Source organism: Impatiens glandulifera, chromosome 9 (genome assembly GCF_907164915.1).
Source record: "Impatiens glandulifera chromosome 9, dImpGla2.1, whole genome shotgun sequence".
NCBI classification, from domain to species: Eukaryota; Viridiplantae; Streptophyta; class Magnoliopsida; order Ericales; family Balsaminaceae; genus Impatiens; species Impatiens glandulifera.
In genome coordinates this window covers 3,177,745-3,190,423 of record NC_061870.1, presented here as the reverse complement: position 1 = coordinate 3,190,423, position 12,679 = coordinate 3,177,745, and the positions used below count along the sequence as shown (strand labels likewise).

Genomic DNA, 12,679 nt, shown 5'->3' with positions numbered 1-12,679 from the left:
TTGGGATAAATGTTGTACCCATTTTATCCCAAGTTAATTTTAGAAAAATCAAGGGGATTAAAATAAATAATTTACGATGAATGATGTATCAATTTTATCCCAAATAAATTATTTATTAAACCCAAAAATATACAACAATAAAATAAATTGGCAAAATGAATGTTATATTTATTTTAAATATTTTTGTATATTTATAAAGATTTAAAAATAAAGCCAGAAGGGTGAAAGAAAAATCAATTTCAAATAGATCATTAAGGTTTTAAATAAAAATAAATAAAATTCGCAATCGGGTGTAGCCGAAATTCTAGAGAATGGCTGTAGTAGAAACCACGGCCTTCGGATAGTCACTAGATTTTCATTCAACGCCCAAGAGTTGCTTGCGTTGCCCGCTGCAACCATAGAAGACGAGCGCGTGAAGCAGGAGATCGTCAAACGACTGCTCCAATGTCGTCTCCTTCAACGTGTACGGAACGCCCGCGCATTGACGGAACACTCTGCGTCCGCGTTTTCATCGAAACGATGTCATTTATCTTGGGATCTTCGTCTTCATCGCGACGCCGGATAGATAATCATCCGCAGCCATCTTTGATTTCTCAAAGATGAAACTTCGTCGTTTCTGGATGGTTTGATTCCATTTCAAAAAGTGAAATGATCACCATACTTCGGTGATCATTTTTCTACATCTAGGATCGCCGTGATGGCATACATCGACAACTAGCCGGAAGAACAGCCAAAACAACATCATAAAAGTTTGACTCAATCTAACCCACTTGGTCGATGAACCGACCTTGGGAGGCTATAAATAGCCTCCCTTGATAAATAGCCTCCTTTTTTATTAATTTTAAAAATTAATTGGCGATTCTGTTTCAAATAAATAATCTTTTAAATTAATTTAAATACATATTTCTAAAAAAAAATTAATTTGATTATTGCAAATCTAAAAAGATTATTTAAATTTTAACACAAATTAATTATTTTCATAATTAATTTTAAAGATTTTTGACACGCAAACCGATGTTGAAATTTCTCGAACCTCGAGTTTTTCCAGGACAATGATTTCCTGGGGGTTACAAATATCAACTAGAGTTGGTCATCGTATCGACATAATCGTATCGTGTCGAATCGAGACTTATTTTCATGCATGTTAGACATGCATTGACTCACTCAAAATATTATGACATACGGGTCCATTCATGTTTTGTTATCTCATGTCCTTGAATTAATTCCTGTTCAAATTCATTTGTCTTATTTAAGTTTTTATTAGAAACATTGATAAGAGCTTCAAAGCTTAGGTTTAGTTCATCCAAAAGTTTCAACAAGAGTCTAAAAGTGTTTTCCACTCACTGTAAGCTTCTATTCTTATTTTAATTCATGTTATGAACGAAATTTGATAATTTTATATTCAATTCGAATGTTTTTTAATACTGCACAATTCTTTGATTTCTTGATTTGAATTTTATCAAGAAGACATGTTTGTCTAATATTACAATTTTCAAATGAGATTGGACTTTCAAATTGAAAATGGCCAAACTGTGTAGAAATAAAAATAAAGTGGAGACTCTTAAATCTGGTTCCAAGTTTATAATTGGTTGTGTTAATTACTCATTACTAATAAATAATAATAAAAAATAACCCAATTTTTCAAAAATTCATATTTAGTGTTTAATCCATATTGTATCATTAATTCCTATCTGAAGTAAATAATTTAAATTATCATCATTGAAAATAATTGAATGATTTTTAGAGATAAATATATAGATTCATTTATGTTTTTTTTTTTTTTTTTTTGTCTATTAAGATGTTTGATCTTAGTTTGTTTTATTATTCTGTTTTTTAATTCTTGAAATTATTGGGGGCAAAGTGTTGTTTTGCATCCATGCTATGATGAAATTTCCTCTTTGAGATTTTGTTTTTTTAATGAAATGATGTTGAATCATTTTCTAAAAAAAAAAAAGTAATAATATTATCAATTAAAATATAATAAAACACTCTCTTATATTTCTTCCATTAAATATAAATTAAGCTACATAAAATCTGAATTATCCAAAGGACATTCTTATATTTTTCACATACAATTTGAATGACATATTGAACCTACATTACAAAAATTCACTTATCCCACACAGTGTCTTTTCAAACAGTAATTTTTTTTAAAAGAATCTATTTCTCACTTAAACATTATTTCTTTTACCAAACAAAATATAATTCATTTTTTCAATAGTCAAATAACCCCATATCAAACAAATTCATAGATACAATTAAGTTGTCTTACATTCTTTTCTTCAAATGAACCCACTCTTTTTAACAAACAAAACATCAATATTTGTCAAACTGTGAAAAATTGGTTTATGTTTTAAACTCAATAGCAATAATAAAAAGGTTATATTAAATGAAAGAACCTTCAAATTTATCCTTTTGTATGATTTATATGTCTTGTCATTTAAATGATTCATTAAAAAAATAATATAAATTTAGAAAAAGTCTTGATTAATTTATGAAATGTTTGGATATAAGCACAACATTTTAGTTATTTTTTTTGTTAATTGCTAAGAAAAGGAAGTAATATTTTAAATAAATTTATTGAGACTTATGACTAAGTCATTGAGACGAAACCCTAATTAACGTTTGAGGGGTGGGGGCGAGAATACAAAGTAAAAAAAAAATTCAAAAAGAAAAGATGAAAATAAAAAGATGCGAACAGTCTTTTTTTTCTTTTTGTTAAAGGTAGGGGCGCATGTTCTGAACGGCGCTATGAACGAGTCGTCGAGGGTATAAAACAGAAGCAAGCAGAGGCTCATCGGTTCGGTCGTCCCTTTTCTTCTTCTTCTTCTTCTTCGTAATACTGTAGTTTCTCTCTCTTTCCTTGTCATTGGATTAATCGTGCTTGCAGATTTGTTCTAGCTAGCTCATCTCCGATTAATTAATCTCTTTTCATTTCACCTAGCTAACCATACCATACCATGGGAAACGACGATAAGGCGATGAACCTTGAAGACATCAGAAACGAGACAGTTGATCTGGTACGTACGTAATTCTCTTTCCGAAAACACAGATTTCTCCTTATTATTATATATCTTTCGCCGTTATTTCCCCCTGCCTGCTGCTGAAGATTCAAGTAACTAAGATCTAGGAATCGGGAGATTCTTCCGTCTCTTGCGTTAGATAGCTAGCACATGCATCTTTTAGACAAGTATAATATAGTTATGTTAATCATCCGATCGAGTTCATATATAGAATCGTTTCAGCACTCACTATCTCTCATCACGCACAAACACATACATACTCACATTTCCCTATTTTTATGGATCGAATCGAGACAACCTGTTCAAAGGACGTAAGTACGTATTAATTCCTTTGAGTATATAATAAATGAGCAAACAGGAATTATGAAAAGTTGTTTATATTAGTATTATATTTAACTTTAATTTTCATTGATTTCGAGAAAAAGAAGTATATAACCTAAAACGTCTAGCGTTTGATTTTCATTTCAAACACCTTAATCCCCCTCCTAACTCTGGTAAGATGATCTGTTATGTACGCAAGCTAAGTTAAGTTAAGTTCGCCCATCCTTAACAAATAAATGAATATTATTTAACATAAAATCAAAGGGTGAATTTTGTCTGAAAAATTTATATTTTTGGAATCACTTTATAAATGTACTCTTCTTTAAGGGATGGTTGCTAAGTAAAGTTATATCATAATTGAAAATTTACATCTCAGTATAATTACTTTTATAATTAGTTTTAGCTGGTTGGTAGTGTAATAATAGTAATTTATTAAGTATAAAAATGAACAGATGGATCTGAACTAATCTGTCTTTATTAGCCTTCTTTCTCTATCTATCTGTCTCCATCGAATCTTGTCTGTTTGTGTTTATTTTCTTCTTCTTAAACCGTACGTACGATTCCGTGGTACTATCAACATTTAATTTTTCAATTTTTTTTTAACATTTTGTAAAAATGTAAACTTTAAACATAATTTTTTTTGTGAAGTCAGAATTCTAGAATATAATATATGGAGGCAGCAGTCAACAATTTGACTTTTTGAGAACGTGGTACTCAGTACTCACGTGCTCCTTGTCCAACGTAGGACTTTATCTTCTCCAATGGAAATGGAGATCTTTTTATGGTCCATAATTTTGATTTGGCTGGCCTGAGGGGGTAAAAACACTTTCCACAGCAAAACAGAGAAGAATCCTCCAATTTTAGGGGTCCACTTAAAAAGGTGGCAGGCCTAGTTGTTTGTCCTATTCAATCATCTTCTCTCACCAATGGAATCTGACTCTGCCTCCATTATTTCTATTATAATTCTGATAGGGTGAAGTAGTCATTCATGGTCTCAGGGTTAAGTCATATACTATATTTGTGTGTTTACCTGTAAATTACTCTTTTTTTTACTTTCACAATAAATTCCGGTAAAAAGCAATTGTCTTGTGGATGAATTCTTTCATGGGGTACAATATTATTTCTTGGGAAATCACTTAATTATTTGACAGTTGAAAGAAATTCTACTAATAACCAATCTTGGCTACATTTCGGTCTGGGGTTATTTGAAGAAAAAAGACAAAGGGATTGTTTGATGCAGGGATATTCTAGTTTGACTGTTGTGTGATTTTAGATAGTGGGTTATTTGAAAATAATCCCAAACAACCAACATCAAACAATGCCTTCAAGTAAATGCAAACTTCATCAACATCTTTTATCAATATAATATTCAAATTCCATTCATTATAGAAGGGCTATATATATATATATAGCATAGTTTATTTTTTTTTGTAAATTTTCAGGAGAAGATTCCAATAGAGGAAGTCTTTGAGCAGCTAAAATGTTCAAGGGAAGGTCTATCATCGGAGGAAGGGAACAACCGGCTCCAGATCTTCGGACAAAACAAGTTGGAAGAGAAAAAGGTCCTTCATTTCTAACCTATAAATGGAGAGGGCCTAGCTTGACATAAATCCGTCTTGTTTGAATGAATGAATCTGACATATATTTTTTCTTGTCGAATATAAACAACACAGGAGAGCAAGTTTCTAAAGTTTCTAGGGTTCATGTGGAATCCACTCTCATGGGTCATGGAAGCTGCAGCCATAATGGCTATTGCTCTTGCTAATGGCGGTGGGAAGCCCCCGGATTGGCAAGATTTTGTTGGAATCTTTTGCTTGCTAGTAATCAACTCCACCATTAGTTACATTGAAGAAAACAACGCTGGTAATGCTGCTGCAGCTCTCATGGCTAATCTTGCACCAAAAACTAAGGTATACATACATTTGCTTCATAATGAATTATTATTTGTAAAATTTCAGAATTGGTTTAACTTATTGTTGGATGCTTTAGGTTCTAAGGGACTCTCGATGGAGCGAACAGGAAGCTGCAATACTAGTACCAGGAGACATAGTTAGCATTAAACTAGGAGACATCATACCAGCTGATGCCCGTTTACTCGAGGGTGATCCTTTAAAGGTAGATCAATCCGCCCTTACAGGAGAATCACTGCCTGTTACAAAACATCCATACGATGAAGTTTTCTCAGGTTCAACATGTAAACAAGGTGAGATTGAAGCTATTATTATCGCTACTGGAGTCCATACCTTCTTCGGTAAAGCTGCCCATCTAGTGGATAGCACAAACCAAGTTGGCCACTTCCAGAAGGTTCTCACAGCAATCGGAAACTTCTGCATTTGCTCAATCGCCCTTGGGATGTTCATTGAGCTCATAGTCATGTATCCAATCCAGCATCGGGCATATAGAGATGGAATTGACAATTTATTGGTTTTGTTGATTGGTGGTATTCCAATTGCTATGCCTACTGTTTTATCTGTAACGATGGCCATAGGATCCCACAAGCTGTCGCAACAAGGTGCTATTACTAAGAGAATGACTGCTATCGAAGAGATGGCCGGCATGGATGTGCTTTGCAGTGATAAGACGGGAACATTGACGCTTAACAAACTTAGTGTTGATAAGAATCTGGTTGAGGTTTTCGGTAAAGGGATTGATAAGGATCATGTTATTTTACTTGCTGCTAGAGCTTCTAGGATTGAAAACCAAGATGCTATTGATGCTGCCATGGTTGGTATGCTTGGTGATCCGAAAGAGGTAACCTGTGAATTTTTGCCTAATCTTTTTTCTTTAGAAGATTAAAAAATGGTTTTATTTATTTTGGATAAATGTACTTTTGCTAGGCAAGAGCTGGGATTAAAGAGGTACATTTCCTTCCATTTAATCCTGTGGATAAGAGAACTGCCTTGACTTATATAGACAACGATGGTAATTGGCATCGTGCTAGCAAAGGTGCCCCTGAACAGGTACAAGATGAGATCTCATTTGAAATATGTATTAAAAAACTTATTGTTGTTTCTCTTCCCAAAACAAAAAATGTTTCCTAATGGCCAATGTTGGTTGATTAAGTATTTTTTTTCTTTGGGAATTTTCCAAAAAGAGTTTACAAACTTAAACTGGAGAGCAACACATGATCAATATTCATCGTGTCCTTTTTATTACGTGGAAACAGATCTTAGACCTTTGCAATTCCAGAGATGACGTGAGGAAAAAGGTTCATGCAATGATAGATAAGTTTGCTGAACGCGGGTTGCGTTCTTTGGGTGTTGCCAGACAGGTTTTGATTTTCTACTAAAAACTATGTTCTTTCATGTTACACATATGATTCAATTAGCCTTAATAGCATTCTGTTTGTTTTTGCAAATTTCAGCAAGTTCCTGAGAAATCGAAAGAAAGTGCAGGTGGTCCATGGGAATTTGCCGGACTGCTATCCCTCTTTGATCCTCCCAGACACGATAGTTCCGAAACCATCCGAAAAGCTTTAGTTCTTGGTGTAAATGTCAAGATGATTACAGGTAATTATTAACGTTTTTTTCTTTTCATTCAAAGAAGAGAATTTCCCACGATATTTTGTTTTCTTTCTCAGGTGATCAACTCGCTATTGCAAAGGAAACGGGAAGAAGACTCGGAATGGGTACAAACATGTATCCGTCCTCTACATTACTTGGTCATGATAAAGATTCTAGCATTGCTTCAATTCCAGTTGAAGAATTGATTGAGAAAGCCGATGGTTTTGCTGGAGTCTTCCCTGGTATGTCTTTTTCTTATTTTTCTTTTCTAGAGTTGATTTAGAAACACAGAGTCACAGACGTTCTCTTGATCTTTCCTAAAAGAACACAAGTACGAAATTGTGAAGAAGCTGCAAGAAAGGAAACATATTTGCGGAATGACTGGAGATGGTGTTAACGATGCTCCCGCTCTAAAAAAGGCAGACATCGGTATTGCAGTTGCTGATGCAACTGATGCTGCTAGAAGTGCTTCCGACATTGTGTTGACTGAACCGGGGCTGAGTGTTATCATCAGTGCGGTCTTGACCAGTCGAGCCATTTTTCAAAGAATGAAGAATTACACGGTTAGTTAACTTCTTTTGATGAAATTTCTGGTTAAAAAATGAAATTGTACATAATGTTCACATTTGCTTTTTATTCCTTTGGCAGATATATGCAGTCTCGATCACAATCCGTATTGTGGTAAGTAAAATCGTCCTAAAATGAACATTGTGATTGTTTCTGCGATTTTAGCTAGATTGACAATATCAATAATATTGGGTTATGCAGTTTGGATTCATGTTAATTGCTTTAATATGGAAATTCGACTTTGCTCCTTTCATGGTTCTGATCATTGCCATACTTAATGATGGTGAGGGATCCAGAATAATTTTCAGTCAGCTTTTCTTCTTCTTCTTCGATCATGTTCCATTGCTGACATATATGTTTTTGGTTTTAAAAGGAACAATTATGACAATCTCAAAGGATAGAGTAAAACCATCTCCATTACCCGACAGCTGGAAATTGAAAGAAATCTTCGCCACCGGTGTTGTTCTTGGAAGTTACTTGGCCTTAATGACTGTCATATTCTTCTGGGCAATGCACAGGACTGACTTTTTCTCGGTATGAGGACAAAGAAGAAGATAAAATCAGTATTTCTTTTTCATTTTTAAACAATATCTTAATCCTGGACATGATGCATGCAGGACACATTTGGTGTGAGATCGATAAGGAATAGTAATAATGAGATGATGGCTGCTCTATATCTTCAAGTCAGTATTGTTAGCCAGGCTTTGATTTTCGTGACCCGATCTCGTAGCTGGTCATTTGTTGAACGACCCGGATTGCTCTTGCTCGGTGCTTTCATGGCTGCACAATTGGTAAGTAAGACAGACATTCTAAGTAAAACATAATTCATATAGTAATTAATATATACCCATTTGACAATAAATTCAGATAGCGACAGTAATTGCTGTTTATGCGAACTGGGAATTTGCAAGAATAAAAGGATGCGGTTGGGGTTGGGCTGGTGTTATATGGCTATATAGTATCGTCTTCTACGTACCACTAGACATGTTGAAGTTTGCCACTCGTTTTGTCTTAAGTGGAAAGGCTTGGAATAACATGTTGGATAATAAGGTACCGAGTTTCATTCTTCTCTTTTTTTTCATTACTTATTTTAATAAACATTCTGGTGGACATGAACAGACTGCTTTCACGTCGAAGAAAGATTATGGTAAAGGGGAACGGGAAGCACAATGGGCACTTGCTCAAAGAACATTACACGGGCTTCAACCGCCAGAAACATCGAGCATATTCAATGATAAGAGCAGTTACAGAGAACTTTCGGAAATTGCGGAACAGGCCAAGAGAAGAGCTGAAATTGCAAGGTAATTTATTAATAAATAAATTTTTGAGCTTCATTATTATCATATGCTAATATTGTATTTTGTGTATTATATAGGTTGAGGGAATTGAACACACTGAAGGGCCATGTTGAGTCAGTGGTGAAGTTGAAAGGACTCGATATTGATAACATCCAACAGCATTACACTGTGTGAGAATTCAATGAATGAAACGGCTGGTTAGTTAATTGATGACCCTAATTAAGCTAGCTAGATGGTGACTATTATTATGAGATTGATTTATGTGTTATATTTCTTTAAAATTTTATTCTTTCACGATGAATAACTCTTTTTATGTTTGGCTTTCTGATGATGCTTGTGCAAATGGGATATGTTCTTCCTTTTTGATGATTAATTTCCATTGTTCCTCTAATTAAATAGTCTTCAAGTTCTTGTTTGATTATCTAAAATTGAAAGTGGTTTTTTTTCTTGGGATATAAGATTTTCTTTGGATTATAATTTTAATTATATTATCATTTTTTTACTTTATTATTTAGAGAGAGGCCATTAGTATAGATAATAATGTAATGTGAATTTTAATTATGTTTTTTTTAGAAAATAACTAAAAAACAAATATACTAGTTACATTTTTACAACCATATATTTATCTAGTTAATTAAATAAACAATTTTTGTTTGAGAAAAAAATCTATACAGTTAGTTACTTTGTTTCATATTTCTTTTTGAAAAATAAAATTCTTTAACTTCTTTTCATATTTCTTTTCCAATTACTTCTAATTTTATTGTTTAGATTCTGGGTTTCTCTACTCTACTATACTTTATGAAGGCTACAAAAATGTTAGGCTTATATAAAATAACTTTGAACAATAATCCTTTCGTGTTATAACAAAAACAAAAATACTAAATAACTGAGTATATTTGATCTGTTTAATATAAATAATAACTTTTTACGCTAAATATATAGCTAAATATATAAAAAAGTTTTTATTGTCGTTCTCTTAATTAAGGAAAAAACTTTTAAATTATCTATCAAAATTAATAAATTCTTGTTTTGTTTAACCTGAATTAAATAATTTAGGTTAAGGATAACAATTTGACTTTACATTTTCTATTGGAGGGATTGATTTTCTATTTTTTTTTATGTTTTTTTGTTTTGTCGAGATTTTTTTTATTCATAAATAAAAATATTACTCAAGTTTATTATATAAATTAAGTCAAGTATCCCAATGTAAGTACTTATGCATATGTGGTGGCCGAACATGGTGAGATGTTCTATATAATATTTAATTGAATAATAATAATATTTAATTTTTATTTATATATTGGATTCTTTGATTGAATACATATATTAATGAATGAGTATTTTGACAATTTGATTCTAGAATTAACGATTTTTTATACTTATTATATATATATATTTTTAGAATTAAAGGAAAATTTTAGTTTTTTTTCATTCTTTTATTTAATAAGAAAATATTTAAATTATCTGTTAAATTTGTCAAGTTCAAGTTATGCTTAGCTTGGGTAAAATAAATTAGGTTAATGACAACAATTTGACTTTACATATAATACATATATATATATTTTTAAATGTTAAATTGGCTATAATCTCCAACTAATCCAAATAGACTATTAAATTTTAAATAACTTTGAAGAATGATAATTTCTTCTCAAAATTAAAGTTAACTTTTTGAATAATAACTTTTTGAACAATATATATAGTTTATATTGAATTTATATTAAAAAAAACTTATATGACGTTTTTTAATTCAGACGAAAGCTTTTAAATCATTTATCAAATATGTAAATTTATTTTTTATTTTGGATGGGTTAAATAAATTAGGTTAAGGAAACAAATTAGGTTAAGGAAACCAATTGACTTCACATTTTCTATTGGAGGGATTGGATTTCTAATATTTTTTTTGTTTTGCTGAGATTTTTTTAATTCATAAATAAAAATATTATAGTTTATTATAAAAATTAAGTTGTGTATACCGGTAAGTACTTATTTATATATGTGGTGGTCCAGCTTGTTGAGGTTGGTTTGATGTTCTATTTAAAATTTAATATTATAATAATAATATTTTTAATTTTACTAGCTTCATTGGATAAAAGTCTTAATGGATGCCTGGATGCCTGCGTAATTTTTGTTTTGTTTCCCTAGATAGAAAGGGCAATAAGATTCTAGAAGTAAAGTTTTTTTTTTTTTCTACAAGTGTTAATTATAATATAGAATTCTATATTTGACAAGTGAATCACTTACAGTAGTGATCAAATCACTTACAGTAGTGATCAACAATAATGTAAGAAAATGAGTACCTATGGGTAGAGAAGGAAAATATGAAGACTTTTGATCCAAAAGAAACATATTAATGGTAATCTCTCGTCAAGTTTATTTTGTACTAGTGAAATTTTGACAGTTAAATATTTCTTTTAAATCATTTTTTTTTATAAATGGTATGTGAAAAATAAAGACTATTATATTGTAAGACGTATGAAACTATATGGAGGTGGAATCAACTGCTCACATATTTTTTTTTATTATTCGAGCAAATATACAGAAATATTATGAATTATAATTGAGATTCATTTGTTGATTTTATAGTTACTGAATTGTCTATTTGTCTAGAAAAAAATTGTCGAAATTTTAATAACCATAATGATATAATGATGCATATAATTCATAATATTAATATTATTATTACGTTTTTTAAGATTTGTTTAGAAAAATCGTTTAGAGTATGTAGTTAATCGTCTTTTTGAGTTGTATGAGTTCAATTATATGTTAGCGATGTGTCTGTGTTTTTCCTCTTATTTTATGTTTTGTGAATTTTTATTTTATTTTTTTTCAGGTTATATTTGTGTTGTTGGAATTATATGGATCAAATAAATTTTTAATATATGAATAATTTAATATATAATTAAAAAAATAAAGTATCAATTATAAATGTGACTAAATATTGACATAAAAGATTAACAAAATCAAGATTTAATGTGATTCATTTATTTGTATTCCTTTAATCAAGTTTTAGTGAGAGTCACTTTTTTTTTTATCAAACTAATAACTAAGCTTAAGCTAAATTCAGGAGAAAAAAGTTTGATTCCGATTCATTTTACTTTTAGCTTTTTTTAATAATATAAATTAATATCAATTACTATAATTTATTACACGGAGAAATGAAATCATTAATTAATAAATTATTATTTATTATTAGCAGAGACCGGATTATATATTATTATTATTATCAAAATTAACCCTCACTTAGGCAGTAAGTTCTTCCTTTTTGTGAGTTTCAATAACAAGTCAAAATCGAACCCTCACTTATCTAATCAAGTTCACCCGAAGAACATGTCGACCCTACCCTGCACGACTAAGAAAGATCGATTCCTTCTTCTTCTTCCTCAATTCACGTTTATATAAAAATCATCTCGTCCCATCCTAATTCAAACTTCTTTTTTCTCTCTTTAGCTTCTATCATGATCAAGTATGTTTTGGTTGTGACCTATGTTGTCATTAGTTATGGAATACAAAACGAAATTACTAATTTGAAAAAAAGGTTCTCAACAAAGGAGATAGAAATTGAGAATTTAGAAGCCTAGATCACAAACGAAACAATATTCGAATGATGGATATTACCAATTTCTCTCTTTGTGGATCATCTTACCAGAGTTTAGTTGAGTATGTACCTACAACTTTAATTAATAATCACAAATATTATATCACAAAAAAATGTTTATCACTGTTTTTTTTACATATTATATTACATAAAAATAAAACTGGGCTCTCCACCACAAGAATTCAACGTAAATTTTGATACGGGAAGCAATGACTTATGGGTGCAAATGCAGATCCTACGATGGATGCCCTCAATTGGGAGTAAGTTTTAAATGCATTCTCTCCTAATTAAAAGGTTGACAAGTACTTTTTAATTAAAAAAATTAAACTTAGAAATTTAATATATATATATAATTAATTAATTAGTTTTGGG

General features: G+C 31.0%; 1 protein-coding gene across 1 annotated transcript; it reads left to right on the top strand.

Annotated features, from left to right (window-relative positions):
- Positions 1 to 2,923: 2,923 nt before the first annotated feature.
- LOC124915449 (plasma membrane ATPase 4-like) lies at positions 2,924 to 9,085 on the top strand. Its single transcript, XM_047456163.1, has 16 exons — positions 2,924 to 3,020; positions 4,787 to 4,906; positions 5,018 to 5,254; positions 5,334 to 6,095; positions 6,182 to 6,304; positions 6,511 to 6,615; positions 6,709 to 6,853; positions 6,925 to 7,089; positions 7,172 to 7,410; positions 7,496 to 7,528; positions 7,616 to 7,697; positions 7,788 to 7,948; positions 8,032 to 8,205; positions 8,282 to 8,464; positions 8,534 to 8,715; positions 8,790 to 9,085. The coding sequence occupies exons 1-16, from the start codon at positions 2,961 to 2,963 to the stop codon at positions 8,884 to 8,886; spliced, it is 2,868 nt and encodes a 955-aa protein (XP_047312119.1). The 5' UTR covers positions 2,924 to 2,960; the 3' UTR covers positions 8,887 to 9,085.
- Positions 9,086 to 12,679: the final 3,594 nt, after the last annotated feature.

Coding starts and splice junctions, on each gene's coding strand:
- LOC124915449 (XM_047456163.1), top strand. CDS start 2,961: ATGGGAAACGACGATAAGGCGATGAACCTTGAAGACATCAGAAACGAG. Junction 7,411..7,495: donor AAAGAATGAAGAATTACACG/GTTAGTTAACTT, acceptor TTCCTTTGGCAG/ATATATGCAGTCTCGATCAC. Junction 8,465..8,533: donor ATAACATGTTGGATAATAAG/GTACCGAGTTTC, acceptor GGACATGAACAG/ACTGCTTTCACGTCGAAGAA.